The sequence below is a fragment of the Setaria viridis genome, chromosome 9 (genome assembly GCF_005286985.2).
Source record: "Setaria viridis chromosome 9, Setaria_viridis_v4.0, whole genome shotgun sequence".
NCBI classification, from domain to species: Eukaryota; Viridiplantae; Streptophyta; class Magnoliopsida; order Poales; family Poaceae; genus Setaria; species Setaria viridis.
The window spans coordinates 49,413,023-49,437,054 of record NC_048271.2 but is presented as its reverse complement, the minus strand read 5'-3'; the positions used below and the strand labels follow the sequence as shown (position 1 = coordinate 49,437,054).

General features: G+C 44.8%; 4 protein-coding genes, 1 long non-coding RNA gene and 1 pseudogene across 8 annotated transcripts; 1 reads left to right on the top strand and 5 right to left on the bottom strand.

The window, feature by feature from the left end:
* The first annotated feature begins 317 nt into the window (after nt 1–317).
* Nucleotides 318–2,518, top strand: LOC140221318 (uncharacterized). The gene is made up of 2 exons (XR_011897081.1): nt 318–457; nt 612–2,518. It is a non-coding gene; the product is annotated as an uncharacterized lncRNA (long non-coding RNA).
* Nucleotides 450–1,979, bottom strand: LOC117837758 (protein NRT1/ PTR FAMILY 8.3-like). Its single transcript, XM_034717518.2, has 2 exons — nt 1,471–1,979; nt 450–1,373 (listed from the first exon to the last, which is right to left on the bottom strand). Exons 1-2 carry the CDS (start codon nt 1,971–1,973, stop codon nt 575–577), a joined length of 1,302 nt encoding a protein of 433 aa, XP_034573409.1. The 5' UTR covers nt 1,974–1,979; the 3' UTR covers nt 450–574.
* Nucleotides 2,519–5,579: 3,061 nt separating the features above from the next.
* Nucleotides 5,580–6,893, bottom strand: LOC140221421 (uncharacterized). The gene has a single exon (XM_072291016.1). It carries the CDS (start codon nt 6,686–6,688, stop codon nt 5,606–5,608), a length of 1,083 nt encoding a protein of 360 aa, XP_072147117.1. The 5' UTR covers nt 6,689–6,893; the 3' UTR covers nt 5,580–5,605.
* Nucleotides 6,894–7,485: 592 nt separating this feature from the next.
* Nucleotides 7,486–9,587, bottom strand: LOC140221233 (uncharacterized; annotated as a pseudogene).
* Nucleotides 9,588–11,616: 2,029 nt separating this feature from the next.
* Nucleotides 11,617–15,581, bottom strand: LOC117836511 (protein NRT1/ PTR FAMILY 8.3). The gene is made up of 5 exons (XM_034715956.2): nt 15,367–15,581; nt 14,589–14,670; nt 13,549–13,766; nt 12,690–13,228; nt 11,617–12,600 (listed from the first exon to the last, which is right to left on the bottom strand). Exons 1-5 carry the CDS (start codon nt 15,412–15,414, stop codon nt 11,808–11,810), a joined length of 1,680 nt encoding a protein of 559 aa, XP_034571847.1. The 5' UTR covers nt 15,415–15,581; the 3' UTR covers nt 11,617–11,807.
* A 3,101-nt stretch (nt 15,582–18,682) lies between these two features.
* LOC117838814 (protein NRT1/ PTR FAMILY 8.3) lies at nt 18,683–23,566 on the bottom strand. Of its 4 annotated transcripts, XM_034718987.2 has the most exons (6): nt 23,304–23,566; nt 21,500–21,599; nt 20,978–21,195; nt 20,068–20,624; nt 19,790–19,887; nt 19,574–19,713 (listed from the first exon to the last, which is right to left on the bottom strand). In XM_034718987.2, the coding sequence occupies exons 1-6, from the start codon at nt 23,364–23,366 to the stop codon at nt 19,607–19,609; spliced, it is 1,143 nt and encodes a 380-aa protein (XP_034574878.1). In that variant the 5' UTR covers nt 23,367–23,566; the 3' UTR covers nt 19,574–19,606. The 4 variants fall into 4 exon arrangements, with proteins under 4 accessions (XP_034574875.1, XP_034574876.1, XP_034574877.1 ...); XM_034718984.2 differs by having other exon boundaries at nt 18,683–19,887; nt 23,304–23,562; XM_034718985.2 differs by lacking the exon at nt 19,790–19,887 and having other exon boundaries at nt 18,683–19,713; nt 23,304–23,561.
* Between the last annotated feature and the right edge of the window lie 466 nt (nt 23,567–24,032).

Genomic DNA, 24,032 nt, shown 5'->3' with positions numbered 1-24,032 from the left:
ACACGCCGCCGCCGCTAACCTCTCCACCTCATCCGCCGTCGAGGCCATCGATCGCCGACGCAACCCAACGGTTCACCTGGCTCTCTCATCGAGGCTTCAAATCCGAGGCAGTGGAACTTATCCTCGCCGCTTCCGATTTCTGGAGCATCCCCAGCCCCGCGTCCGCGGCGCCGAAGGCTCGCCGGAGCTCCGCCGCCGCGATCCAACCCTTTTTTTTTTTACTTTACCCCGATTATTAACAATTTGCCCCCTATATCTTTACATGTCACCCCTCCTGCCGGTCGCTTGTTCTCCTCGTCTTCCCGCCGCCCGTCCTTTCGCCGGCGGCCGGGCCTCATCCCCAATCTGAGCGGCGCCGCTTTTCCAGAGTCTCCGTCGAGGACCCCGTCGGGAGGAGGCGTCACCAGACCCGGCCTTCGCGAAGCGCGCGGCGACGGCAATTTCGATAAAATGCCAGGTTTCAATTTTCAATCACCTAGTTCATAGAACATATGCTATGTTTTTTCCCGAGCGCAAACCACTCATTTACAATAGCTATTCGATGTCACAAAATATCAGTTTTACAATAAAAGATTCATGAAACACTCTTGCGCTTGTACCGCCTAGCGCAGCACACGAAAACCGCCAGGTTGAGCGCGCTCATCACCGCGAGGAGCCAGAAGAAGCGGTCGAGATGGCCATCGTTGAGGTCATCGGGTATCCACCCCGGCCCGCCGCCCCTCGTCGTGAGCCACTCCACCATGGTCACCACGAGTGAACTGACGTAGCTCCCGAGCGCCACCGTGAGCAGCGCCAGCGCCGAGCACAGGCTGCGCATCGACGGCGGCGCCTCGTTGTAGAAGAACTCCGTCTGCCCGACGCACGCGAACACGACGCTGGCGCCCACCAGGAAGTACTGGGGCACCTGCCACAGGATACTCATCGACGACCGGCCCTCGCCGTGCGCGCTCGCCAGGCGTCGCGTCTCGACCACCGCCGCGGTCACCATCACCAGGACGGACAGGAGCAGCCCGGCGCCGAGGCGCTGCAGCTCCGAGATGCCCCGGGCATTGGCGGTGAGCCGCCTGGCCACCGGGACGAGGACCCGATCGTAGACGGGCACCCAGATGAGGACGCTGACGGCGTCGAACGATGCCAGGGACGCCGGCGGGATGGCGAACGCGCCGAGATGCTTGTTCATCGTCCTGCCCTGCTCCAGGAACGTGGAGGAGAACTGCGCGAGCACGGCGAAGAACACGATTCCGGTGGCCCAGATGGGGAGCATGCCGATGATCACCTTCAGCTCCTCGACTTGCGTCACGGTGCAGAGCCTCCATGGATCAGAGTCAGATGGGTCTTCAGTTGATGAGATCACTGCAGCCTTGTCAAGGAATCTGAACAGCGAAATTGCCAAGTCACAGTAAAGATGGGCCCTATGTGAAAAGTGTTTCAGTGTTCACACATCGAGTTCAAAGTTCAAACAACTGGTACCTGAGAACAGGCGTGTGCTGCAATTTATGGACATCCGCCATTGGTGTCTTCTCTGGGAGCTCATGGAGTAGAGAATCGTCATACGGTAAAACTACATTACATTTTCGAACAGCTGCAAATATAACCTGAAGCACCCTTATAATTGGACTCCCCAGGGGCTTTTGCACCCTGTACTTACTGGAGCCCAGCAAGAAGCTTGCAATGGCCAACGCGATGAACAGAGTTGGGAGCCAGAGGCCAACTCCCCAACCGTAGTGATCTTGCACCCACACAACTGCGGTACCCGCGACGAAGCTCCCAATGTAGGTTGCAAAGAAGAACCAGTTAAAGAAAGAATCCTTCTTCAACCTCTCGGCTAGGCTGCTGTCATCGAACTGGTCAGCGCCGAAAGATGAGACACACGGCTTGATACCACCGGCTCCTATGCCCATCATGTAGAGGCCAAGGAAGAACACAGCGGGCTGAGATGAACCACCCTTCAGGAACGATGCTGAAATAGACATTGCAGCCATCCCCTGGTGTTGAACAAGAACAACACCCATGAACTAGTTAGTTGCTGTTGTTTCTAGAACAATGAGCACGTATTATTATAAGTGCCCAAACAAAACAGCAGTATAATCAGTTGCTTGATAGTTTCTTAAAGGGTGAAAGTTTTATGCTTACAAGTAGGTAAACTGTGAAGAAAGCCACTGTTGTCAGGTATCTGCCCAGATAGGAATCTGCTATGATGGCTCCAGCCAGCGGTGCGATATAGCAAGTCCCCTGCCAATTTGTGTAGCTTCTTGCCGCGGTAACATTGCTTTCGTGCAGCACCGTCTTGAGAAACGTGACCAAGTTGAACTGGATTCCGTAGTACGCTAGCTCCTCGAAGCATTGAGTCACTGCAAATTGTAAGAGAGTTGGCAGCAGGAAAAAGATGTTCACGGGAGAAAGTATTAGAGATCCAGAGTTCCCAAATTCGTTCAAAGATTTCCTGAGATCCAATAGCTTGTGATTACCTAAGATGTAACTGCATGCTCTCCAACTGCCGGAATGGCGTTTTGCTCCCTGGATGCCAGTGGTCCTTTCGCTTACTGAATTCTGTCATAACACAAACCGAATTCTCTTTAGGACATGTAGAAGTATGCGATGACTTGAGCTTGAATAGCAAGCTGAAAGCTGTCACTAAGCAGTGAATTTCTAATATGCCTCCATCGTTTCTCATTTTGACATCATGGCCACAAAAACAAACTCTCTTTGAAGGACAATCGACCAAATGGTACTTGTACAAACACCAGCTAATTAAAATAACAGTTTCAGTTTCAGAACTTGTTGAGACCGTTTGCACCTTTTCCGGACAAGTCTGGGGAAGGGATAGAAGATCCTTTGCAGTAAAATCCAGAGTGAATGGAAGATATTGGTAGCACAAGTTTTAAAATGACTGCGTACATGCCCAGACCAGCAGGTATTTGTGAGCAGAAAAAATTGTATGTGCTATCATTTTTTTTTGAAAAGATCGGCAAGAGGATTGCCGTATTATATTAATAGAAAGGAAAAAGGAAAAAAAACAACCATAAAAGAGACAACAACTGAAAAGCTATGGAGAATGCAACACATACAAACAAGATCAATAACACGAGGGGAGGAGGATAACTAACACAACAATATAGCCAAAAGAAATGGAAAAGCTTCTCCACAGTGCAAAAGAAAAACCAACTCGGGATGAAAGGACCACATGCAAGTGCAACTGATGATCCGTAGCTTCGTTTCGACCGTTAAAAGCAAGTGTGCTATCATGAGAAGACATATGCGCCTTTGTGTTCATGATAAGTTTGTGACGCCAAGAGGAAAAAAGAAAGTAGTTTCACACGTGAAAAAGGGAACCGAAGAAAGAAATGTTGCAAGCGTAGCAGACTACTAGAGAACGCAGATGAACTGGTAGAGAGAGTGATTTTGTACCTCAGGAAGTGGTTCTTGAATCTCTATGTCCATGGTGTATCAAATCGTTGTATAAAGAAGCAACTCCACGCCAACACAAATGGAACGACACCCCATTTATACGGAGGCCGAATGAGTCTCGGGGCATCGGGTCGCAGAGGAGGCTGTGGGTAGCATTTGTGTGTGTGTGGGTGTGTGTTGGAGACGGGAGGGTCAACGTATAACTGCCAAACAATCCTAGAGATATATAGAGATATAAAACGTAGAGAGTAGAGATAGATACAGAGATAGAGATAGAGTAACGGTCCAAACTAAGGAAACACTCTTGCACTTGTACTGCGATACATGAAAAGTTTATGACGCCAATAGGAACCATCTCATGGGGTGAATGGAAACAAAGAAACGAGCGTTGTAAGCTTGTAACAACCAGTAAAATTTGAAGCAGACCTTGAACATGTAGAAGAACTAGCTTTTTTTAAACGATTTTTTTTTTTTTGAAACGAACGCAGAAGAACCAGTAGAGTGAATGAATATTTACCTTGGAAGCGTTTCTTGGATCTCTATCTCCATCGTACTATCTCAAATCGCTGTATAAAGAACAACACCGCCAACACAAATGAACGATGGCCCATTTACATGGAGGAAGCAGAGCGCTGCTAGCTCCAGCTTTTTCCCCCCCACTTTCAAAAGAGTGCCTGGACACGATTTCATTGGGAGGGACGTGCACAAGACTAATTTTCAATTTTTTTTCCTAAAAAATGGACTAACTTTCAATTTAAACTGTACAGTTCAAGTACAGGCATGCGTGAGTTGGGAATATCATGGTATTCGCTTTTATTTTCCCAAAGGAAAATCAAGGTGTTTTACGGGTATATAGGTCGCCAATTCCGTTTACCGCGTGATCCATGTGCAAATTGTATATAATGCCAGTGCGCCTTATTATACCAGAAATAGATGGTGGAAATACCAGTATAATGATACTGCCATATTGAGATCCATAAACGTGAGATTGGCCGCAAAAACAAAAAAGATCCTGTCGAGGAGAAAAATTGAAGATTCATAAACGTGCCGGGCACTCTTTCTGGCTGGGCTTTGCAAGTCCGGTCCCATTTGGGCTCTCTCTTGTGCTCTGTCTGGTTAGCTGGGCCAGAAATTTGGTTGCTGTGTGCCTGCAGGGAGGGATGGCGCTGCACGTTGTTGCCCTGCTTGCTTGGGCTGGAACGGAACCAGCCCGCTTTGTTCTTGGGCTGTTGGCGCTGGTGCTTTCCCGCTCGCCGCTTCTCCCGCCGCCGGCCGGCCGGCATGCTGGCGTGGCTCGGGGCCCACTTCGCCGACCAATTACGATGCAGCTACTTAATAACAGCGATTTGACCAGGCGATCCACCACAACTATCATCAGACACGATTCAGATTCAGATCGTCTATAATGAGTGGAGGGGCCACATGCAGAGAAGGAACAGGAACGGCCCTGTAAATTAGGACCCTGCCACAACCGTTCGATCGGAAACCAACACTCCAGATCGATTTGCTACAATACCATTGCTACAGTGTTTTTTATTTGAAACCACGGCACAGTGATCAATGACTGCGTGACACATTTCATTGTTCAAATAGTGATCCTCTTGCCCGTTCGTTCAAAAGAAAAAATAGTGATCCTCTCTGCAATGAAGATCCGTGTTCCATCTGACATTCAGACCGCTTCGAAACAGGGACTAGCACTGCTGAATGCTGTCGGCTGAGCACCTAGCACTGACAGCGCTGGACTGCTGATGTGGCAATATGCTTTCAACGTTCAACGTACTCCATCACTGACTGGCTGTTAGTCAGCACACCTGTAAAACCATAGCATGTTAAAAAAAATTCACGACTGTGTCTTAAGGGCAGCCATATGCATGAAAAGATGATATTAGGCAATAAATGAGATCTTGCCAGCAACAAACATTAGGGCATGTACAGTCCACAGACAGGGGTTGTCTGCAAGCACCTCGAATTTAGCAAATAGACAGCTATACAGACAAATCATACAATGAAGAGTCTGTTTCACTGTCTGCAAGTTGTTTAATGCTTTGCATATAGCCAAGATCAATCATGAGCACAACTTTGTGTACCATTGTGTTGCTATTTGATTAAAACCACATCAAATATAAATAAAAGAGGATTGCGATTACAATATTTGTTTAAAGTCATAAGCATAAATGATATATTAAATATAATTACATCATCGTGCACGATTAGGTCCATAGCGCTGCCATATATGCTCGATTAGGTCCTTCTTGAGTTGCCTATGTGTTGGCCGAGCTCTGATAGCCGAATTCCTTCGAAGCACCTCTGCGAAGCATGGATTAGGGTTGTCACTTGTTTGCACTTCAGATGGGAGTACTATCGTCGCACTCGCATTCTCGTTCACATCCAATGAAACTCTAGCCAATTCCTTCTCATCTTCAACTATCATATTATGAAGGATAACACAAGCTTGCATTATGTTGACAACGTCTCCCTGCTTCCATAACCTTGACGGCCGTCGAACAATATCAAAGCGAGATTGCAGTACGCCAAATGCACACTCGACGTCTTTCCTCTCCCCTTCTTGCATTTTTGAATATAATTTGTCTTTGTCCGACTGAGGAGATGATACGGTTTTCACGAACACCGCCCATTCTGGATATATTTTGTCGGCAAGATAATAGCCCATGTCATATTGTGTTCCATTTACCATATATTGTACCTTAGGAGCTTCGCCTTTTATTGCATCAATGAACAATGGTGATTTGTTTAAGACGTTGATATCATTCTGAGACCCGGCTGTACCAAAAAAGGCATGCCATATACGAAGATCATGAGACGCCACTGCTTCAAGGATCATAGTAGGAACGCCTTTGTCACCACGTGCAAACATGCCTGCCCAACCTTTTGGGCAATTCTTCCATGCCCAGTGCATACAATCGATGCTTCCCAACATCCCTGGAAAACCACGTGCCTCATTTTCTTCTAAGATTTTTTCCAGTTCATCGGGTCTTGGAGGACGTAGATACTCATCACCAAAACATGCAATGACTCCTTCAGCAAATTTTCCCAAAATCTCCAAAGAAGTGCTGGCACCGATCTTCAAAACCTCATCTAGTTGATCAGCAGAGGTGCCATAAGCCAGCATCCTAATAGCCACAGTGCACTTTTGAAGGGGTGAATGCCCAAGCTTACCAATTCCATCGGCTCTTTGGGTAAAATAAGGAGACCAAGCTCTTAGCGTGTGCACGATGCGTAGGAACAATGGCCTATTCATCCTAAATCTCCTTCGAAACATCTCATCGGTGTATATAGGATTTGCGGAAAAGTAATTAGCGACAAGATCATCATGACCTGATTGCCGATTCCTTGGTATGATCCTTCTTGGTCCACTAAGCTGGCGACGACGGTGACTTCCAGTTGATGATTCTTCATTGTTCTCGGCCTTCAGTTCATCTGCAATCTCATTTATAATTTCTTGGAAGATTTCATCCTCTGCTAGAAGATCATCCACTGTGAACACTTCTGTAGGATCAAAGTCGTCGTCGTCTTCAAGATAACCTGCTTCATCTGATGACGATGGCTCCATACAGTTGGCTGGGTGGAAGATCAGAGCGTGGCAGAGGTGGAACAGCAGTAGATTAAAGAGCAATGCAATCTGCGGCCAACAGACGTAAAAATATATAGTACTCGGCACTGTATGGAGCATTCACTCCTCCAGTTACAAGCATTCCACATTCACACAATGCGTCAGTTCACAAGCATTCCACATTCACACAATCCGTCAGTTCACAAGCATGCCACATTCACACGTCAGTTACAAGCATGGCATATTCACACCATGCGTCAGTTACAAGCATGGCATATTCACACCATGCGTCAGTTACAAGCATGGCACATTCACACCATGCGTCAGTTCACATTACACATTCACAGAAAAAGTTTTTCTCATTTCACTGTCATAATTTCAGGGCAGCAGCTACATTAGGGCAGCAGCTACTTCAGTGCATCATGATGAATCTGCAAGAAATTACTCTATCAGCTTGTTGAATTAATTTTTGAAAAAAACAGGAAACAGAAAGAACACATACCAAATTAGAAAATTTCAGGAAAAAGCATCTTCCTCAAACACTTCATGGCAGCAACCCTCTCAACCTTTTCTTCATCCGTCATTGAACTGGTATCTTGTGAAATGAGGCTATTATATGCATCCATCATTTTTGATTCTTTCTCTAGTTTTTTCCCCTCCATCTCAATCTTCTTGGCCTCCATCTCTAGTTTCTTCCCCTCCATCTCTAGCTTCTTTGACTCTCTATTCTCTTGTGCTGTTAGATGGGCAATTTTTATGGTCTCAATTTTATCAGAAGACAACTTTTTCTGCAATTCTAGTATCTTCATACGGTCTGCATTGGCACATTCCTGTATCTTGCCAAGTCTGTCCACCTTGTCCACGTCAATTGCAGAATTTTTGGATTTTCCATCTTCATTTACTTCCTTGGACTTGCCTTTTGCAGCAAGAGCAGCCTTTTTTGCTGCCTTTTGGCCTATTGGACGTTTTGGTGTTTCATCTGCACTATCTTCATTTACCTCTCCTTCTTCTTCGAGGTGATATGACTTCCTTTTACGAGCGTTCTTCAGCCCTTCATTATAGGTTTTCCACTTCGGCTCTTCACGACACATCTTCCAAACATTCTTAAGAGTAAAGGGTCCTAACACAGGTTTTCCTTCATCATTTTTGCTGTCTTCCACATAGAAATCCTCAGCTGCTTCCATCCACATCTGATCAGAATAGCCACTTGTATACACCCTGCGAGCCTTCAAATATGCGCATTCAAAGAGGTCACACAACTTATTAATCTTGTGCCATCGATCCTTGGCTTGCTTTGCATTCCTTGCCCTCTGTGGTGCTGTTTTCTTGTTGTATTCATCGATAACATCACCTCAATACGCTTCACCCTTCCTATCGGCTCCGGTGGTTGAGTCCGTCGAATGCTTGATCCAAGCACTCATTAATCTTTCATCTTCTTTTGCTGTCCACAAAATCCGCTTCTCAGTCCTAACATTTTCATTGTCTCTATCAACTGCAGCAGGCTGCTTATCTACATCCACTACAGCCGGCTGGTTCTCTCTATCCATATCTGGGGCTGAACTTGCATCCATTGAGGAAAATCTTGGAGCCTTGAAAGGGGCATAGTGAGATGGAGCACCAACAAAATTGGCCTCGCTGTTCAAAATGCCCATAAATCCACCAGGTGGGTGTGAATTATTTTCCCTGTATAAATGAAGTAACAGCATGTCAGCATGTTAATTCAGACTCAAAATTCAGAGAATAACTGCTGTTTTATTATAACTAATAGCATGTCACCAGCAAAATTGGCATGGCTGGTAGTCTAAAAAAGGAATATTTTTTATTTTGTGCATTATGAGTACACTTCAGGTAGGCACACAAGTTTAGCAAAAAAGCTGCTGTTTTAATAAAAGATAAGAGAACATTGCCTTGATATGGGACAGGGATATTCACAGTAGCTTCACTTGCTAGTAAATTCTAACATTCCAACTACAAAGATGCCTCCTGGACCATCCAAATATAATCAGCTCACATGCCATCAGCTCACATGCCATCAGTTCATATGCATTTCACAAAATTAAAAACAACAATCAATAGTTCATACTCGGCAGCAGTTTGATCAAACAAAGAATGTCAAAGGGTAGTGCATATATATTGCCAACTTCATTGTCTAATGAGAAAAAAGGATCACATATCAGGTCAATGCATGTCTAAATTATCATGCAGGACACCACACTATCATGCTCCTCCAAACAAAACAAATACTGATAGAAGCAAAACACCACACTATCATGCTCCTCAGAACAAAACAGATAGAGTAACGGCACTGACAAAATTGCTAATGGAAACAACAATGCTGAAACAAAAACAAATTGGAAGAAGTTCACCATGCTGGATCTAAAATTGGTTGACGCCGAAAAGCAGGAGAAATTGAGCTGGTGCCGCTGCCGCCGGTGAAGCCACCGTTGAAGGTTCTGCCATGGCTGGTGCCGCTGCCGCCGGTGAAGCCTCTTTTGGCATGGATTGGGGACAAATCATCTGCGTCCGTCCAGGAATCCGTCGCCGCGCCGAGCCCATGGGAACCGTCCGCCTCTGGCGCGCCGGTGCCGTGGATCCGGCAAAAGGGCATGGGAGCTGCTGCAGCGCCATACCATCAATTGCCGGAGATGGGGGTGGCCTGAGTCGCCGCCGAGTCGTCGCGACTGGGATACAGCACCGCTGCCGAACCCCGGGCTCCAGCACCTCCACCGCGCCCCAGGGCTCCGGCCTCGCCGTGGCCGTGTTGCTCGCTCATCGGCGACTGGAGCGGCGGCTGCATCCGCCCTGCCTCTGCCCCCACCGGCCACCGCTGCTGCCGAAGCCGCCGCCACCGCCGATGCCGCCTAGGCGTTGCTTGCGACTGATGGCGGGAGAAGTGAAGAAAGGACGAGGGGAAGACTGATTTGGCGCGAAGAAGATGAATCCCGCCCGCCGCATCAGGATCCCGCGAGACGGCTTGGAGACGAGCGCTCGTACAGCGCGTCGATTCGTCGGCGATTTGAGTTTGGAGCACGAGCCGACCTCAGCGTCTCCCGTGCAGACGGCCTTCGCTTCTCTCCTCATTCAATTGGGGGCGGCGGGGGGGGGGGGGGGGGTAAACGCAAAAACTGCAGCACGCAGATGGCCTAAATAGACCGGCTGTACATGCCCTTGTGCGATGAAGCCGTAAGAAAAGATTCCCTAAAATCCACCTAAAACTTAAGTGCAGTAACAAGGAATAAAGAAATAATTTTTCTCTCTTCTTATTGACATCCGGATCTGTCACGCAGAGGGGATGGTGAGTTTTTTTTTATTTGTTTCAATGGAACCCGCCAGACCTCCTTTTTCACCTTTTTATTAAGAGCAAAAGAATAACGGAACTACAACATCACAGTTTGTACAAGTAACATTAGCCGATGATTCATGATTCATGCAATAAAATAGACCTTTTCTATATGATTATAAGCGTACATTTTCTTGCTCATCACCTGTGCACATGAATAGTTAGTTATTCTTGTTACTCGCTAGCCATCTATAGCGTGCGGATAGTATCTACTTCCCACGCTAAGGGGTCGTTTGGATTTTGCCCACGCTGGCCACGACAACCGTCAGCGAGCCAATTAATTGGCGAGGGAATCGCTCGCCCGCGATTCGCCCGCACGTTGGCGTGAAAAATTACTGCGTCGCCGACGTAGGGCGTTGACGTGCCAACGGTGGGCGTTGGTCCAAACAGACGCCGATTTTCTGGTCAACGGCTAAAAAATTGGTGCGGCCAGTGCTGGCATCAACAAGTTTATTCATGTTAGTTTTTTCTGCAAGGCTCAAACAATAAACTTACCACGTGGTAATCTATGATCCTGTTTTCAAGGTAGCTTTTAGACTAAATTCAGTATGAAATCTGCTAAATATTTTTTTCCAGAGAAGTAATCAAAAGGGATTCTGTGAAGTTATTCTCTGAAATAAACTAAGAGACTAGGCTGAATAAAAAAATACCTTTTTCTAATTCACTTCCCACTTAGTATTACTTCGTACTAAAAAATTAACTTAGAGAATCATAAAATTACTTTAAGACACATTTTTTAAAGTGAATTGGAATCAAGGAGCTCTATTAAACTTGCCCTATAATTTTAACTTTATCCTAAAAAAAAGCTTTGACCTTATAGTAATCTATGGTAGTGTCGGCTGTGAGAAAATGAGTGATCAATCATCTCCTCGCACCTTATATTTTTGTTTGAGTTAGGGAAATGTAACAGGTTGATCTATCGCCACCTTATCCCTCCCAAGCACATTTTAAGCTGAGTCACGGGCCCGATGGGTTTTGGCCTGCCCACGCTAGCTGTTAGGCCGGGCGTGGTCAGCGAAAATCAAGCCCAAAAAAGATTGGGCCAGCTCGAGCCCACCCATACAATTAATTTCATTTATTTTTCAACTAAAAAGGAACGGGCGAAGCCTGGCCTGACAACACCCATGAGCTGTTCGTAGGCACAAATTTTCGGCCCGAAATGAACCGAGCTCAACCTGGCCTGAGCCCGGCTCAACCCGCAAATCTACCAACACCTCATATATAACAAGCTGCTGGAGCATCTGACAACAAAAGTGCAACATTGTGTAAAGCAAAGCCACAGGCTCTCGGGCAGTCCTGGAGAGTGAAGAGGGACTGAGGCTCCTCCGAACATTGGATTCTTAAAATGTGAGAATAGAACAAAATAGTGCAGAATTGAGATCTCATGACACTTGGATTCATACAAGAATTTAGACGCCCTAAAGAGAGAGATACACAAATGATCCTACTTAGTCTTTATTTTTGCAGAGGGACTCACTGAATTACCCCTCAATAAACGTTCTTGCGCCTGTACCGCCTCGCGCACCACACGAAGACCGCCAGGTTGAGCGCGCTGAGCGCCGCGAGGAGCCAGAAGAAGCGATCGAGGTGGCCGTCGTTGAGGTCATCGGGTATCCACCCGGGCTCGCCGCCCCTCGTCGTCAGCCAGGCCACCGCGGTCACCACGAGCGAGCTCAGATAGCTCCCGAGCGCCACCGTGAGCAGCGCCAGCGCCGAGCACAGGCTCCGCATCGACGGCGGCGCCTCGTTGTAGAAGAACTCCGTCTGCCCGACGCACGCGAACACGACGCTGGCGCCCACCAGGAAGTACTGGGGCACCTGCCACAGGATGCTCATCGACGACAGGCCCTCGCCATGCGCCAGCGCCAGGCGCCGCGTCTCGACCAGCGCCGCCGCGGTCATCACCAGGACCGAGAGGACCAGGCCGGCGCCGAAACGCTGCAGCTCCGAGAGCCCCCGCTCCTTGCCGGTGAGCCGCCTGGCCGCCGGCACGAGGACGCGGTCGTAGACGGGCACCCAGAAGATGACGCTGACGGCGTCGAACGACGCCAGGGACGCCGGCGGGATGGCGAACGCGCCGACCTGCTTGTCCATCGTCCTGCCCTGCTCCAGGAACGTGGAGGAGAACTGCGCCAGGACGGAGAAGTATACGATCCCGGTGGCCCAGATGGGGAGCATGCCGACGATTACCTTCAGCTCCTCGACCTGCGTGACCGTGCAAAGCCTCCATGGATCAGCTAGCTCCTCGTCTGATGAGATCACTGCAGCCTTGTCCAGAAACCTGCACAAACAAATCTTGCAAGTTACTACCAAACTTACAAAAGATTGGGCCTGATAAGAGAGCGTTCACGATTGATTCATACAAACCACCTGAGCTGTGGTGTATGCTGCAGTTTATGGCCATCCACCATTGATGCCTTATCGGGCGCTTCATGTAGAAGAGAATCATCGTGCGGCACTCTGACAGCCCACTTGCGAGCTGCTGCAACGATGACCTGGAGAACTCCGACGATGGGGCTCCCAAGAGGCTTTTGGACCCTGTATGAACCGGAACCCAACATAAAGGTCGCGATGGCGAACGCGATGAACAGAGTTGGGATCCCAAGGCCTACGACCCATCCGTAGTGATCTTGCACCCACACGACAGCGGTGCCCGAGACGAAGCTGCCGATGTAGATGGCGAAGAAGAACCAGTTGAAGAAGGAATCCTTCTTCTGCCTCTCGGCAGGGATGCTGTCATCGAACTGGTCGGCGCCGAAAGACGAGACACAGGGCTTGATGCCACCAGCTCCTATGGCCATCATGTAGAGGCCAAGGAAGAACACGAATGACTTGGAAGAACCATCCTGCAGGCAGTCAGGTCCGGCACAAGTCGGGAATGATGCTGAAATGGACATTGTAGCCATCCCCTTGTGTCGAACAAGATCAGTAAATTGGTCAGTGTGGAAATAAATAAAGTAAGTATCCCAAGACAGAATTTTCGAAAGAGTAATCCATGGCAAGATATGAATTTGACTCCAAGAATGGTATAGTAAAGTTTTTTCTACCCCTTTTATTTATTTTTGTTGTTAATGCTGATGATGAACAAGTAAAGTTTTGTCAGGTTTGAATTTTTTGTGTTGTTTTCTGTAATATCAACTCTGTAAGACTCTATTTGCTTCTCCTCCTTAGATGACATAGCAGGGCTCCTGCAAGTTTTTCAAAAAGAAAAAGAATTTTGTGTGCTTACAAGTAGGTAAACTATGAAGAAAGCCAATGTGGTCAGGTATCTGCCCAAGTAGGAATCTGCTATGATAGCTCCAATAAGTGGTGCGATATAGCAAGTCCCCTGCCAATTCGTGTAGTTTCTTGCTGCGGTAACGTTATTTTCATGTAGCACGTTCTTGAGAAAAGTAACCAGGTTGAACTGGATCCCATAGTATGCTAGCTCCTCAAAGCATTCAGTCACTGCAGTAGTACAGAAGTCACAAGTGGTAACTGTCAAGCAAATTATAGGAGTGGATAACAAAAGAAATGTTGATGAGTTAAAGTATCAGAGAGCTTAGGAGGCTTGGATTAGTGAATCGAAAGTTCGAAACTAACTAGGAATAATTCTTCACATGTCATTGCAAATCTCCTCAATCCCAGATTTGCCATATAGCCCTTGTCCATAACATGTGGACTCTTTTTCCATTGGCAAATTAAATAAGGCCTCGTTCCAACTAGCTACCCAACTCCAAAAGTTTTTTTAAAAAAATATTCCCCAAAACTATCTATCGGGGGCTCTACTAAAAATTTATTTTCCTAAAATTATATCATTCCGCAACAGATCTCCAATAATAAACTTTCCAAAACTTAAGACTGGCCACGTCAGCGCATGTGGTCCCTTTGGGCCGCCATCAACTCCCCAACCCCACCCACCCCTCCTCACAATCAATTTTGATCAAAGTCCTAGCGCCACCACCCGCGGCTGCCACTTCGATAGTCATGGGCCAACGAAACCATTTTATGTGACTGGTGTTGGATTCGATCATGCGCGTAGGAAAGGAAGCACCGGGGCGATTAGGGGAGGAGAGAGATTGCGCAAATATGCGAGGCGTCGGGGTCGCGATTCGCATCGGCAAAAATATGCGGCAGGTTTTGGGGGACTGTTGGAGAGGTCTTTTTTTTCTCTTTTTCTCCCTAATTAGACTATTAGGAGTGATTTAAGGATCTTTTGGAGTTTCTTTAGCACTTTGCGTAGAGTTTTAATAAACATTTTTGTGAAATCTGTATGAAATTTTCGCTTACCTAAGATGTAAGTGCATGCTCTCCAACTGTCGGTGGTATGGTGTTTGACTCCCTTGATGTCAATTCTACGTTCTATTGAATTCTGTATGGACAAAAAAAACAAATTAATTATTCCAAAAAAACAAATTATTTACAGTTCTTTGCAAATGCAGTAGAGATTCAACAAAAGAGCCTCGAATCAGAACCAGAATTTGATCGGAAGCAGAAGTGAGCTGATAGCAAACTTCTTCCGCATCATCATCATCCTTTCATAGGGTAGGGTTGTAATAGGAAAATTCAGGCATTACTCAATCTCAGCAATATGAAAAAAAAAGGAAAACAAAGAAAAGAAAACCAGAGAAAATTCCTTTTTCCCTGCACATATGCAAACTGCAGTGTCAAAGCACAACCGTGCTATCCATGTGCCAACGACAAATCCTACTTTGTGAAAAAGAAGTGTGAAATCTGTCCGTCTAGGCAAAACTCTCCTGTACTTAGCCGATATGGGCATTTGAGTAGGAAAACCATATATAGGTAAAACCAAAAAAGGCGGATTTATCTCCAAAATAGACGATGAATAATGGCATTTACACAAAACACAAGGCGAAAACGTTAGATAAAGATATTTCACAAAAACAAATGTTAATTAGATAGATAAATCTGTTTGGAATTTTTTGAGGCGGCTGTCCCTCCCTCGCGAGAGTAGGAAACGAACATATGATGGAAGAAATTACTCAGCAAGTGTTGTAAGCCTGCGATAAAGCAAGCTATTGAAAAGCACGGGAAATAGCAGAGGGACCTGAAGAAGTGGTTCTTCAGACAGCAACTTCTCCCTCTGAGCTTCCATGGTAACACTCAAGCTGTTTTCACCCAGTCTAGCTGGACAACTACACTAACACCACACCGTACGAGAGCACTGGCCGGCCACTGGGAGCCTTGGGAGGTTGGACGCAACTGGAACGACGATGCCTCAATTTATACGGAGCTCGCAGCAGGGGATGCACTCCACTTTAAACTACTATACAGAAATAAACGGACAGCGCGTAAGGAATGAGATGGCGTACGCGAACGCTAGAGATGCAGCAATTAGACAATATAATCCAAGTAGTATGGAGGGCATTTTAGTCAATTCCACATGCTGCGTGGTTCATGTGCGCACTCTGTATGCCTAACGTGCAAGACTATAATGAGAATTAAGTCGTCCCTCCCAAAATACTATTCATATTATTTTTTATAGATACATAATCATTGCTATATATTATTTTTTATAGATACATAATCATTGCTATGTATAGATATAGTATGTATCTATATAGATATCAAAATAAATAGTAATTTGGAACAGGTAGAGTATGTCATTTTAGCTTTTTTATATATATAATCTTTTTATATGCCTAGGTACACTTAAATGCATAGAAAAATTATGAATTTAGAAAAACTAAAATGACCTACCATTAACAGAGGGAATACTTACCATTAACAGAGGGAATACAAGGCAACAATTTTTTTTAAGCTACGTTTGAGAATTTGTCATAGTCGTAAAAGAACGTGTAGGAATTAGGATGAACTAAATGTGTAGAGCTTAGTTGGTTAGGTCCCTTCCGTTGAATCTGTCGAATGAGTTTTGAGTCTCCAGCTAAATATGGATGCTGGATTTACAACTAATCATTATTTAGAAAAAGTGCATGTTAAGGGCTTATAGCGGGCTAATTAACCCCAAGAACGACCCACTGATCAAAGCTAAGTACCGCATTTTTATGACAAGAATAGAAGACGCGTCCTAAAAATAGGGAAAATAAAAGAGGGCTACCGGCGACATTGCTTCTCATCATAGGTTTGGACAAGAAAGAAACAGATAAATATTTTTTATGGGGGCTACGACAGGTAAGAAATCAGCCTTAATTATATTTTTTTTACGTAAGGTTGGTACATACAAGATTTTGAAAATTGAGGTGAAGAAAGAGTAGGAGCTGTGTTACAAAATTTAAAAGAAAAAAACTCGCTCCACAACATGACAGAGTGCCGCTGCATCACGTATCTGATGCTTCCACAATGCCAGATCAACGCTTAATACCGATTATTTTTTTACCCGGTACTAATACGAGCATTTGTACCGGATCTAACAGCTAGTCGATGAGCCTCCCGTAACCCTTTAGTACGGGGTGGAGGCTTTACCCGATACTAAAGGTTACCAATTAGTACTGGTTGGAGCCTCCAACCGGTACTAATATGCCTGAGGGTTTTTAGTACCGGGTGAAGCCTCCACCTGGTACTAAAAGCGCTCTCTCTTCCCTCATCTCCCCACCCACACAACCTTATCCTTTATCTCCCCACCCACCACCGGCTTTATCTCCCCACCCTCCTCTCCGGCCCTATCTCTCCTCCCTCCACACAGCCTCCTCTCTCCTCCCTCTCCTCTCTCACTGCCGCAGGTGGAAGGGGCCTCCCCAGCTGCCGCCGGCGCGTGGGCCGCCAACCACTAGGGTGCAGGGGGCCTCCCCGGCCGCCACCGGCGCGCGGGGGGCCTCCCTAGCTGGCCCTAGGGCCGCTGGCCGCCACCGGCGCACAGGCCATCGGTCCCCACGGGCGCACGACCCCGGCCGCTTCTGGCGCGGCCTATCCTTTGGCTGCCGCCAGTGCGCTGGCCACTGCTGTGGCGAGCAGGTGAGGAGGCCCGACAGCGCTTGCTAGCAAGTGGGTGAGGCGCAGTGGGAGGCCCAACGGCGTAGGCAAAGCTCTCGTGTGAACTCTATGATTTTAATTTTTTCTGTGATTCTTATGAATGTGTGATAGTGATTCTTGTGAAATGTATTCTTGTGATTCGTGCTGTAATTCTTGTGAAATCTGTGATTGTGATTCTTACTGTGATTCATGTGATTGTGAATTTTTTTTATTCTTGTGAAATACGTGTGCGCGCATTCTTGGAGAAGTGCGTCTTTGAAAGCTGGAGCAATGATGGAGGTGACTTTAGTACCGATTATTTGACCTTAGTACTGAAATAGCAATACCGGTTACACAACCAACCAGTACTAAAGGAAGTTTGGATCCGATACTAAAGCGTATTCCCTAGCAGCAGTGAATGCACAGTTCTACGCGTCGTTACAACTTAACGCACAACGGTATGAACCAAATTCATTGATGTTAGCCAGTTACCTGTATACAGTGCATTACCGTTACAATAGTATGAACTAAATTCATTGCACAATCATGGAACTGCAAAATCTTACCTGTTCCCCCGCCATAGGCGTGGGTATATTTACAAGTAATACATAATTAAACTCAATGCCATCTGCTCAGGTAGTTGATGCGGCCCCACACCATTACGTAGTTGTAATCGCCGTCGACACCATCACAGATCTGCATGACTTTTTAAGCAGTCCACATGCAATGATGGTTCTCGCGAGCAGCACACAGATCCCAGAATTTATTCCATAAGCACATGAGTATTCTGACACGGAAACTATACATGTCAAAGCCTTTCACGGTTGAGCGGAAGGGTCCCTATCAACAGGTCAACACTGAAATGATTGAGATAACATGGAATACCTGTTTGTTTGTTTTTTGTCATAAGCAGATTCGGAATATAGACGAAGTTCTGACTTCAAGATGTGCATAATCTCTTCGGCAACTGACAAACGTACTTTTCACGTCCGCCAACGCCAGAAACGCACGAATCCTCACGCACCACGGACGCACCGGATTGACCGCGTTGCAGGACGCGCGAGTAAAACGTACTTTTCGAACAGCTTTGAAGATATCTCTTGGTATGGGAACATCAAAGGGTAACATAACATCCCTTTCTGCCACGGGATTGGTTATCCTTCTCATATTGGTTTGGTGGTCAATCCCACGTGACCCTCATATCTGCTAATGATTTTTGCACTTTCAATCGCACTACTGGTTTCGCTTCGCGATCATATCAGAGGGTCGCAGGTCAATCGTTCTTCCCACAACAAGCAGCAGCACACAGATCCAAGAAGCTGCTCTATAAAACACACATGGTTAACGGTGCATCAATAGGTCAGTAACTGAATTACCTCAAAAAAAAAGGTCAGTAACTGAATGGTTGGAAGATATGCGTGTTAGTTAAGTGCATGCCTTCACATGAACAGCCGGACAAAAAATTGGCTACTGAATTTGGGGAAAAAGGGGTGTGTTTCCTTTATCCGAGTAATGCTGTACCAGTACCAAAGACAAAGAGGAGGAAGTACTGTACACTACACAAGTGATTTTGTATACACAGTCATTTTTCAGCATAATCAAATTGGACATATAGCTTTTCTGTACAAATAAATAGCAAAGAGGAAAAGGAAACCCAGGACTCTAAGCAACAGAAGCTCTCTTGCACTTGTATTGTTGGGCATAATATAGGAAAACCAGGAGATTCAGAGAGCTGAGTCCGGTTATCAGCCAGAAAAAACGGTCAAGATGTCCTTCATTTAAGTTATCAGGAATCCACCCCAATTGCCCATTTCGAGTAGTGAAATATGACACCAGGGTCAAGATGAATGAGCTGAGATAACTCCCGAGTGACACGGTAACAAGAGCAAAAGCTGAGCATAGGCTTCTCATGGCGTCTGGTGACTGATTGTAGAAAAACTCAGCTTGACCAATTGATGTGAACACCTCCCCCACACCGACCAGCAAGTACTGAGGTGCCTGCCAAAGGATGCTCATAGGAACAGGTACCTTCTGATGGACCATACCCTCTGCCCTTGCGACCTGCAGACGCTTGATCTCAACTAATGCTGCAACTGCCACTGCGATTGTAGACACAAATAAGCCGATTCCCATTCGTTGAAGCTCAGAGAAACCTCTCTCTTTTCCAGTGAATCTCCTGGCTATGGGCACAACTAATCTCTCATAAATTGGAACCCAAACAACAACACTGATAACATCTAAGGATGACAGAGTGGCTGGTGGAATCTTGAAAGAACCGATTTGGTTATCGAGGGCCATACCCTGTTCTATGAACATTGATGAGTTTTGAGCACATACGGTGAAGAACACAATGCCTGTTGCCCAGATTGGAAACATCCTCAGTAATATTTTAAGCTCTTCAACTTGTGTGACTGTGCAAAGTCTCCATGGATCATGATAACCATCACGTTCATTCCACAAAATGACCGCAGCTTTGTCAAGGAAACTGTTGAGGGGAGAGAACGTGTCAATTGAGACAGTATGCAAGTTTCTGCATATGTAAAAATCATGTGTATGCTTACTGTCCGTGATTCTGAAAAAGGTTGCTGCGTCCAGGAAGTTCCAAGACACAAGCTTAAAAGCACGCATTGTCAGAACAAAAGTGTAGCATAAATGGAATCTGCATATGCTATATATTAGTAAACTTTTATATTTTCTAACTTAACAAATCTATATGTTTTTATCCGAAAATATTTATCTAAACCACAACTTCCGAATGTTTGCCTCCCTTAGTTGAGTAAAAAGGTATAGATCTTACAAAGTAGAGTAAATGATTGTCAGTGATAACCAAGGAAAGTACCTGAATTCACTACTATGCTCCAGCTTACGACTCCCCTCGATAGCTGAACTCTTGCCATCGAGCTCATAGAGAAGAGAACCATCAACAGGCAAATCCACTTTTCGCTTGCGAGTGGCTGACACAACTACCTGACATGCTCTTGTAAGTGGGCTTCCTCCTGGTATCTGAAATCTATATATCTCTGAACCTAAAAAAAAGCTTCCAATAGCTAAGGCAATGAAAAAAGTAGGGATCCCAAATCCAATGCCGTATCCATAGTTCTCTTGCACCCAAATAAGAACAGTGCCAGAGATCAAAGATCCAATATTTATGCAGAAATAAAACCAATTGAAGAAAGCGCCTTTCTTTGTTTTCTCAACTGGATCAGTATCATCAAATTGGTCAGCACCAAAGGATGAAACACATGGCTTGATACCTCCAGCTCCCAAAGCAATCATGTATAGTCCAACAAAGTATATAAGATACTGAGGTAAGGTCGGTTGTGGACAAACAGATCCAACACATTGAGGGGGCATGAAAGAAGGAACTGATGCTGAAAGTGTCAATGCTGCCATCCCCTTCAATAGATGCATATGAAGTTGTTAGCACGGACTATCTGCAGGAGCAAGTGCCCAAGCAAGATAAAAGACTCACATTTCACAGGTAGGGCAAGATAATAGGTCCACAATTGATACATCATGCATGTTTTCAATGAACTACCATGCCAGTACATATGTGTAAAGTAATAATGTTACTTATGGCATAATTGAACAAGTTATATGTGTACAAATCTATCTAAACTTTCTTTAATTCTCAACCATGGTAAATACCAATGCGAAACAACATGATATAAATTTAGGGCACCTAATACATTAACATGACACTGGTGCGATAACGAGTTTCTTAGGATAAATGCACATTTGTAACTTACAAGAAAGTAAATAGTGGAGAAAACAGCAATAGTTCTGTACTTTCCCCAGTACGAATCTGCTAAGGTTGCTCCAATAAGTGGTGTGAGATAACAAGTTCCTTGCCAGGTTGTGAAGTTCCTCGCTGCAGAGACATTTCCTTCATGCAGTCTTGTTGAAAGGTAAGTGACCAAACTTTTTGAGATGCCATAGTAGGCCAAACGTTCACATACTTCAGTTCCTATCATATAACAGAAAGTAAAATTCCAATTGGACATGATATTAGATCTAAGTATGACAATCTTATGTTTCTCATGTTTAGCACATCAGAGACTGTTAGATTTACAAACACCATTAAGCTAAAAAATGCTGAACGAAGGTTTCCACTTAAACTGGTTGTGTATTAGAAACAAAGAAGTCAGTTGGACCTATGATTCCATAAAGAAGTTTACAGTGACAACAATTGCTCAACTCGTTTTCATTTCAAGAAAAAATAATATGTTCATGTTATTTCTATAAGTGGAAAGCTCTGACTGAATCCTTACCAAGAATCAATGAACACGCTCTCCAGTTCCCTGTGTTACGCTTTAAAATAGGAGAACCTCTAAAGTCAACTGAACCATCGCCTGTGTACTCAGCAAGATCCTGTGCCAAAGTAAAGTTGTTTAAAATTTATTCGCAAACTGTTTTACAGGTGGGTGCCTACTACAACATCATCAAAATCATAAAGCAAAGGGAACATAGAACACTATCTACTGAAAGAAACAAAAGGAAAAAATAGCAGATAAATTTTGTAGGAATTAGCATTTATGTTAATCACAGCCTTACATACATCCCAACTATGATCAAACCTCAACCAGTTTTACAAGATGTTGAGCAGAGAATGTGTGGAGAATGACAGTTCTCAGGATCAACACTAGATGCTGTCCCAACTCATAAGTGTCCTTGGTAGGTGTCCATGACTCTACATTTTTCATATATAGTTACTTCTCAACCCAAAATAAAATTTCATCAGTTGTTCGTAGGTAGATAATTCCACCACTGTTGCTAATGTTAGAAGGACTACTCGAGGCAAAACAAGGAGAAATTTCTCTTTATATCAAATGGAAAGATTTCCTCCAATATTTGTCTCAGGATATCATTAATAAAAACTTGAAAGATCAAATCATCATTACTTCAGAATGAATGTGCATTCTGAGCAAACAGATTACATAGAACTTCCAACATGATTGAGTAGAGAGCATTTATATATCCACGAGGTAAAACATATCACATCTCCACGAGGTGAGCTCTTTATATATTTTAGCAATGTTGTTAACTTCGATTCCATGACTTATCTAAATTTTAGTTCCCCTCATTGCTCATCTAACCTCCCTTCACTATGTAATTTCCTTTTTCCCCTGAAAGTGGTCAAAGAACCTTTATTGTTGCTGCTCGAAAGGCAATATAACAAAAATTGGTCCATAAGGTCGGTAACTGCCTTCCAATGTGAATCATCACTTTGAATTTGAACAGTTGAGAATTATAAATATCCTCTTTTACTGTTTCTAAAATTTTGCTGCAGCTATAATTGACGAATGTATATTTTTCATAGCACATTGACCAATATTTTGATTGAAAAGCTAAAGGTTTTGCTTTGCAGAGGGTGGGTTTGAAGGTGAATAACCAAAATGACAGAGACTCAAATAGATAAACGGGTCTAAATCATTCACATTTCAGTCAAACATGTATAGCCCATTCCACTCCCACTGTTTTAATAGTCTTCCGAAAAACATATCCAATAACAGTTAAAATAAACATCAGAGCTCTCAAGAAAATCAACATCAGCATATCTTGTACTCATAAGCAAATTAAATTTCTGAAAAAATTGATTTCTTTCACTTCCACAAGTCAATGGATCTATAGTCCTTAAAACTGTGGCGTGCTGCAACCTAACACATCCAATCCATGATTCCAAGACGTATCCTATTTGTCCAATTGTTATCCGGCGTCTATGAGGAATTTCGGATTCTATAGCCGAAATCCGAACCCTTCTCCCTTTCCCTTGGTATTTTCCTTCCACACGGCTATTCAATTTTGCAACCCACTAATTAAAAAAGCACACGCCAATCACAATTCGAAGGTCTACGATGCCAAGAATTCCAGGAACTGAGCGATCGGAATATCATTTCCTCCTCCTTCCTGTCGCGATTCTGGCCAATTTAAGCATTTGCAATCAAGCTGAACTTAACCAAAAGAAGAAACTAAAGAGGATTACAAAAAGATACCCTAGGGATTGTTGAATCGTGGTGGAAGAAACAATCAGGAAAAAAGGAACAAAATCTCCATACATAAAGGGTGGTGAAGTACCTCCGGCTCCGTCGCGCGCACCAGGAGGCTCTGCCGCCGCTCCTCCTCCAGCGACGACTCCATGAATGTAGCTTCTGAAGCCTTGGGGGATTGTCCCCTCCTGGAGGAAGGGAAAGCTTGGAGCTTTGAAGGCTGGTCAGTGATTTCTTCTTCGGCAACTGCTGCTGCAGCAGCTAATACTGATTCCCCGAGCAGAGACGCCGAGGCAACGAGCTTATCGTTTGACTTTTATAGTGCCTTTGCAGCCGTTTAGGTCCAGCCGAGTCGCCATTTTTGTTGGAACATAAGGAAAGGTTTGTTGGCGACGTTGCATCTATGTCCTCTTAAAACTATGTAATTGCAAAAGTGTTGGCCAACGGAACCTATGGAGCTCAGTTCAGTGTTCAGATTTTAGCTATTTTAGTTTTGCAGACTACTAACTAGTTAGTGTAATTTCTGCAACTCTGTTACTATAAGAACTTTAGATAAAACCAATGTTAAGATTATTATTCATCATATACAAGTCTTTGAGATTCAATCGGTGCACGTACAAGCATGATTTTATGTCGGCGCACCATTAATGCAGACAGTTTATTAATCAGCTCATGATAGTTGTAAATTTTCACTATATATGAATTTGAATGTGCCTCCCTTTATGTAAATTTCAATCCTATCGAGTCCTCTCGTGCAATAACTTCTTCTGCGGCGCCCTCTTGTCCATTTGGCGTCGTGCAGCCACGCGTCATGGAG

Coding starts and splice junctions, on each gene's coding strand:
- LOC117837758 (XM_034717518.2), bottom strand. CDS start 1,973: ATGTCTATTTCAGCATCGTTCCTGAAGGGTGGTTCATCTCAGCCCGCT. Junction 1,374..1,470: donor CAGCACACGCCTGTTCTCAG/GTACCAGTTGTT, acceptor TTCGCTGTTCAG/ATTCCTTGACAAGGCTGCAG.
- LOC140221421 (XM_072291016.1), bottom strand. CDS start 6,688: ATGTTTCGAAGGAGATTTAGGATGAATAGGCCATTGTTCCTACGCATC.
- LOC117836511 (XM_034715956.2), bottom strand. CDS start 15,414: ATGGAAGCTCAGAGGGAGAAGTTGCTGTCTGAAGAACCACTTCTTCAG. Junction 14,671..15,366: donor CTGAAGAACCACTTCTTCAG/GTCCCTCTGCTA, acceptor TTGTCCATACAG/AATTCAATAGAACGTAGAAT. Junction 13,229..13,548: donor TCTTCATAGTTTACCTACTT/GTAAGCACACAA, acceptor GTTCGACACAAG/GGGATGGCTACAATGTCCAT.
- LOC117838814 (XM_034718984.2), bottom strand. CDS start 23,366: ATGGAGTCGTCGCTGGAGGAGGAGCGGCGGCAGAGCCTCCTGGTGCGC. Junction 21,600..23,303: donor TGCGCGCGACGGAGCCGGAG/GTACTTCACCAC, acceptor ACTTTGGCACAG/GATCTTGCTGAGTACACAGG. Junction 19,888..20,067: donor GAGCATAGTAGTGAATTCAG/GTACTTTCCTTG, acceptor TAGCATATGCAG/ATTCCATTTATGCTACACTT.